The 6,353-nt window shown below is 46.8% G+C and overlaps 1 protein-coding gene across 9 annotated transcripts; it reads right to left on the bottom strand.

Annotated features, from left to right (window-relative positions):
• On the bottom strand, positions 1 to 5,957 carry LOC126929274 (uncharacterized). Of its 9 annotated transcripts, none has more exons than XR_007717123.1 (5): positions 5,062 to 5,955; positions 4,758 to 4,927; positions 4,262 to 4,358; positions 2,411 to 2,542; positions 1 to 219 (listed from the first exon to the last, which is right to left on the bottom strand). XR_007717123.1 is itself a non-coding variant. In XM_050745457.1 (5 exons), exons 2-5 carry the CDS (start codon positions 5,183 to 5,185, stop codon positions 160 to 162), a joined length of 486 nt encoding a protein of 161 aa, XP_050601414.1. In that variant the 5' UTR covers positions 5,186 to 5,246; positions 5,824 to 5,957; the 3' UTR covers positions 1 to 159. The 9 variants fall into 9 exon arrangements, 4 of the variants coding, with proteins under 4 accessions (XP_050601414.1, XP_050601417.1, XP_050601416.1 ...); XM_050745457.1 differs by lacking the exon at positions 4,262 to 4,358 and having other exon boundaries at positions 5,062 to 5,246; positions 5,824 to 5,957; XR_007717121.1 differs by lacking the exon at positions 4,262 to 4,358.
• Positions 5,958 to 6,353: the final 396 nt, after the last annotated feature.

The raw sequence follows: 6,353 nt of genomic DNA, 5'->3' as shown, positions 1-6,353 counted from the left end.
GGCATGGGGACTAGGCAGTAAGGAAATACATTGGTGAAACTAACTTATCTGGTGAGGAGAACAATTGAACACTCATAATCATTGGGTAAAGACTAACAGGGTGATGATAGACATTATTTATTGTATACCTCCTCTGAGCCACATGCTTTAAGCAAATCTTCAATTCTGAAAAGACTCGTGGAGTGGTGGGTTGTTATTTCCATTTTTCGGATGGAAAAACTGCAGTTCAGAAAAAAAGTGAACAGTCCGTGTCATAGAGCATGCATTTAAATTCAGAACTATATACCCAGTCTAGACTTTATACACTAATGAAACAAAAGCTCAAAAGCAAGAAGCAAATAATTAAAATATATATATATATACACATATCTGGCTGGGTTCAGTGGCTCACACCTGTAATCCCACCACTTTGGGAAGCTGAAGTTGAGGTGGAAGGATTGCTGGAGGCCAGGAGTTGGGGATGGAGTTGGGAAAAATATAGCCAGTTTTGGTGATGTGTGCCTAGAGTGCCAGCTACTCCAGAGGCTTAAGTGGGCAGAAGTTCAAGGCTGCAATGCGCTGCACACCACTGCAATCCAGCCTGAGTGACAGAGTGACACCTCATCTCAAAAATAATTTATATAAATAAATAGAGCTGCAGGTGGAAAGGTGGAGGGGAGTATGTGGTGAATCCAGGCAGAAACCAGAGCCAGACCCAAAGGTGCCATGTGTGCTGATTGATTTAAGCTCAGGAGCTGTGAGGGCCATGGAGAGACCTTACATGGGGATTGATGTGATCTAGTTGACCTACTGACATAGCCCTGACTAGCAGGGCCGTGGAGGGGATGGGCAGGAGGGAAAGAGAGTAGTTGAAAAGCCCATCAGACTAATCCAGGGAAGAGAGAGCAGGGCCCTGCTGAGGCTTTGGGAGTGAGGATGGCGGTGAGAGGCAGGTTTAGATGCTGCTTGGAGGGTGAAATGATGTGGGTGGAGGTGCAGATGCTTCCACGTGCATAGTGGAGTCTTACACTGAGGGAGGAACAGGTGAGACAAATGTGAAGGAATCAACAGGACTTGTGCCTCCCTACATGTGTGGAGTGAGGGAGAGACTGGGGGTGACTCCTGGGCTTCTAATGTGGGAGAGAGGATGACTGTGTTGCCTTGTGCTGAGACACAAGACTGTCTAGAGTAGCAGAGGTTTTGGAAGAAGGTACAGGGTAACCTGGCTTTCCACCTAGTGAGTGTGAGGTGCCTGTGGGTTGTCCAGGGAAGGGAGATGGGAGGTGGTTTTGTACGTGGTTCTGAAGCTTCATTTAAGGCCCAGTAGCCTAGGGGGAGCTGATGTGGCAGGCCCGGATGTGACTGCCCATGGAGCGTGCACAGTGATGAGAAAGGAGGGCAGGGCTGCCTCATCAGGGGAACACCATGGGCCCAGAGGCTTCCACAACCCTGAGCTTTCGAAAGGTCTATGAGGTCAGAAGCCTGAGTAGAAACCTTTAGCTTGTTAGAAAGAAACCAAAATAGCAACAAAACCAACACATAGCAATCCTGCAAAATACAGTTATGTTTCAAAAACAAAATTAGAAAATGATATTCAACCTCTCATTTCTACAGTGAAAATGTTCCATGAGGCGTGGATGTGTTTTAATATATTTAATACATCTGATGTGATGTAGGCGAGCCCCTTCCAAAGACATCGCTCCTAAAGTCTATAGAAGGAGGTAGGGTGTGAGAGGGTAACTTCTCCTTTAATGAGCCCCACATGCCACTCTGGTATTTCCTCCATCCTGCAAGCATCCCCTCCCCCTTGCAGAGGGCATCCATGTGATGCTGCATGCAGTGTTTGTGGGTTGGCAGCACTTTGAAGTGCGGTTCCCACAAGATCTGGTCCTGATGGACATCATCTGGGATTGTTCTCTCCAGTTCCCACAAGATCTGGTTCCGATGGACGTCATCTGGGATTGTTCTCTGTGTTTCCCACAAGATCTGGTCCCAATGGACGTCATCTGGGATTGTTCTCTCCAGTTCCCACAAGATCTGGTCCTGATGAGCCTTATCTGGGTTTGCCTTCTCCCTCAGGAGTCTCACCGTGGCCTCCATGCTGCTTGGTCTGGTTAGGGAGTTCCCACAGTATCTGGTTCTGCTGAACCTCATCTGGGGTCACCTTTTCCCTCGGGTGTCCCACTGCAGCCTCCATGCTGCTCTGTCTGATCAGGAGCACTCTGGGTGCCCTTGTGCTGCCTGCCTGCTCCTGGGTCTTCTGCCGACTCTAGGCAGTGGCATCACACGCTGTCTCCTGGCAGGTGTCCCATGAGGGGGAGTAGATCTCGGTGTTGTCACCCATTCCCCTGCCTCCACCCACCCTGCCCACTCCCCTCCCACCTCTCAGGATCTTATTTCACACCCCACCTCCTTCCATCGCTCAACTCACCTGCCTGTGCTTCTCAGCACCTGCCTGGTCACTGGAACCGCCTCTGGACACCACCCACAAAGGACTCACAGCCAGGTGGCAGGCCAGGAGGTAGTGGACATACGATTGAATCTCATCTTGGCCAGTCATTCCCTGAAAGAGATTTCGTAAGGGGTCAGAAACCTCTCCCTACTTAAAAGCAGATGTCCAGAATCCAAACTGTGTGTATCTCAGACGGAGTAGCTCTCCATTCTAATTAACATGGTGACTTGAGAGTTTTATAAATGTTCGTTATAAACTACACATAAAACTCACCATCTTAGGCATTCTTAAGTGAGTAGTGCTAAGAACATTTTCTTTCACACACATTAAACAACTCTCCATTTCCCGTCCCTCCAGCCCCTGGCAGCCACCATTTTACCTTTTGTTACTATGAATGACTCTTCTAGATGCTTAATGTAATACTGTTTACTTTAAAAGAACCAAAGTATGCCTAGCATTGAGAAATTAGCCACCCCCTGGATTTAGCGAGTGCCTAAACACTGACTTTAAAGCCTGTGCTCTTCCCTACCATGTGTTCCTTCATTCATTCGGGACACAGTGTGCTTCAGGATGCGCTGGGTGTCTGGGAGACAGTGTTCGATGTGTTTTACTATTGACTGGTTTTCCATTTATTAGTTTCTTGGAGTTTATTATTTTGAGAATTATGTGTGCTACAAATATCTTTTCTCTCTTTGTGGCTTGCCTTTTTAGTCTCTTAATGCTGTTTTTTTGAGACCAAAAATTTAAATGCGGTCGAATGTATTAGTCTTTCACTTTATGGTTATTGTTTCGTAAATGCCATTCATGACATCTTTTCTTGATTTGATGTCCTGAAGATATATATATTTCTGTGTTACCTTCTAGATCACTGCCATCCAATAAAAATTATGAAGTGAGACACATATTATCTAGACTAAATATTATCTAGTATCCACATTGAGAGAGAAAAGGGAATCCAATAAAGCTAAGTTTAATAGTGTTTTATTTAACTCAGTATATACAAATTATTATAATTTCAAACTTTCAATATAAAAATTATTGAGATATTTAACATTGGTTTTTCCTACTGTTTAACATTCCAATGCAAGTGTTCCACTTATTGGCACATCTCAAGTATTCAGTAGCCATGCATGGGCAGAGCAGTCGTAGAATATTTATTGCTTTTACTGTTTCACATTAGACCTGTCTTCTACCTAACTGATTTTTGAGTGTAGTGTGAAGTGGGAATCTCGCTTGATTTTTTTTTTTTTTTTCCAAATGAGTAACCAACTGACCCAGCACCACTTAGTTGAAAAGGCAATCCTGTCCCCACTGTTCTGTCTGCTGCAGGAGTCTTATTTTTATTTATTTATTTATTTTTTTGAGACGGAGTCTCGCTCTGTCACCCAGGCTGGAGTGCAGTGGCAAGATCTTGGCTCACAGCAAGCTCCGCCTCCTGGGTTCCCACCATTCTCCTGCCTCAGCCTTCTGAGTAGCTGGGACTACAGGCACCTGCCACCACGCCTGGCTGAAAATTTTTTTGTATTTTTAGTAGAGACAGGGTTTCACCGTGTTAGCCAGGATGGTTTCGATCTCCTGACCTCGTGATCTGCCCGCCTCGGCCTCCCAAAGTGCTGGGATTACAGGCGTGAGCCACCGCGCCTGGCCTGCTGCAGGAGTCTTAAAGAAAGTGTCCACATGTCTGTGAGTGTCGTTCTGGTCTCAATTCTGTGCCACTTGTCTACTTGTCTATGCTTTCGCCACTCCTATGCTATCTTAATTACTATAATTTTCATGCTAAGTTCTGATATCTGGTAGGGAAAATGTCTTTTTATGAGAGTGTTGGCTAACCTTGGCTTTTTGCATTTCCATATAAATTTCAATTGTCAAGTTCTCAAAAATATAGTGGGATTTTGATTGAGATTCTTGATGTTGTCTGATGGAGAATCTAGATAACCAGTGGAAAAGAGGCCTTTTGTAAGCATCATCAGTGCATGTCCTGCAGGCATCTGAGTGGGATCTGGACGGGCTCTTGCTTTGCAGACTCTGCTCCCCTCCCCATTGTGAGGTAGAAGCAGCTGATGAAAGAGGCTCAGCCCGTTGTGCTGTGATAAGGGCACAGTGGAGGGCCCCACCCCCTACTGCAGGAGACATTTCTCAAGGACAGAACATCTCTACCATGGTTCGAGAATCCTAGGGTGAATACAAATAAATTCTGGGATAAGCCAGGCAGCAAATACATAAACAAAACCAACACTGATTTTCCACTGATAGTGGGGGCCTTGTGCCCTGTGAGCTCTCAGGGGTCACTGTTATTGCACTCAGTTTAACCCAGGGCAGGACTTACCTTCCTTGAGAACAGGTTAGGTGTTTCCCACTCCTCACTCCCCTCTGCCTTCTCTGTCACTGGCCCCGTGGTTTGCTTTGTGGCTGTAGGCTGAGTTCCATGGAGAAGCCAGAAACAAATACAGAGGCTCATGCAGGCTGGCTGATCAGGCAGGGGAGGAAAGGAGCAGACTGTTTAGAGACAGAAAATTGTTAGAGGTATCTCTGGTCTCTGAAGAGTATTAACAGGATGGGAATAAAGGCAAAGTACAGATGACAGTAGGGTGACCATGACCTGGTCATGGAGAAGGGCTCTTGTGACTTACTGAGGCTGAATGCTGGTTTGCCACCGTCTTGCATTTCCTTTGTCCACCAGGCCAGGCTGCTGAGAACCCACAGTCCTGGCCATCCTGAACTGTACCAGAACTGCCCCAGGAGCAGGGAAACCATCTCCAAGATGAGATTTGTGAACTGTCAGGTCTGGTGGAGATGGCGGGGCTGGGGCTGGGGACTAGAAAGAAGTAGGGCTAAGGAGGAGGAGTAGAGTCATAGGTAGAGGCATCCCAGGAAACAGCTCTGGGACGACAGTGTTTGCAAGCAGGGCTAGGAGGAGGAGTAGGGGGACAGATAGGGGAGTCACAGAAAAGAGTTCTGGGACCAGAGTGTTGGCAAGGAGGGCTAGGAGGAGGAATAGGGGAACAGATTGGGGAATCACAAGGAAGAGTTCTGGGACCCCAAAGTTGACCAGTAGGGCTAGGAGGAGGGCTAGGGTGATGGATAGGGGAGTTTCCAGAAAGAGATCTGGGACCAGAGCAATGACAAATGGATGGTTTGTAACGAATAGCAGAAGAGCAGGGCAGGTAGAGTATTAGGGTAGGGTAGTGGGGAGGGCAGGTATGAGCCACAGTGGGATAACAGTTAGGGCAGAAAACTGAAAAATCCACATGCTTCTGGAGAGGAGGAAGGGGCTTGGCAGATTGAAGAAGGGGGAGGGATTTGTGAGCACAAGAGTAGGATGGCTTAAGAGAGTGGGATGTATTAGGAGGGCAGGATGGATCAGGAGGGTGTGGAATCATAAAACCAGGTACCAGGCAGGGTGGAAATTGAGAAATTGGAGGGAGCTTTCCTGTCAATTCTTCCAATGAGAATTCTAGTTAATCCCTTCTCCCAGTGAGTCCAAATGAGTACGTGGGATGTGCCCAGACCTACCCCAGCATTTATAACATGCCCACCCCTTGCATCATACCATGTCTGAATGCCCATTATGATGCCTGTGTGCCCCTCTCTTTTGGTCTAGGGAGAGGGCCCCACCAACTAGAGAACGGATCCCAGTTTCTAGATGTAAGAGCGATCATGGAAAATAGCAGAGAAGAAATGGGGGCTGTAATATTAGTCCCTTTTCTGGGGATACCATGTAGTTATGCCCCTCAGTAGGCAAAGTTTGATCAAAGGTCCAAGATGGAGCTAGGGACTGGGGGCCTAGGAGAGTGGTTCTGAAGCAGGACTTGGGAAAATGGGAAGAAGTCAGTGCCCTTTCACTTACTACAATTTTCAAAGCACTTTCACATCATTTATACTTCTGCATGAATATTTGTGATTAGAGGAGCGATGTGTATTC

This window comes from Macaca thibetana, chromosome 10 (genome assembly GCF_024542745.1).
Source record: "Macaca thibetana thibetana isolate TM-01 chromosome 10, ASM2454274v1, whole genome shotgun sequence".
Classification (NCBI taxonomy): Eukaryota; Metazoa; Chordata; class Mammalia; order Primates; family Cercopithecidae; genus Macaca; species Macaca thibetana.
This window is presented reverse-complemented; position numbering and strand designations above follow the sequence as displayed.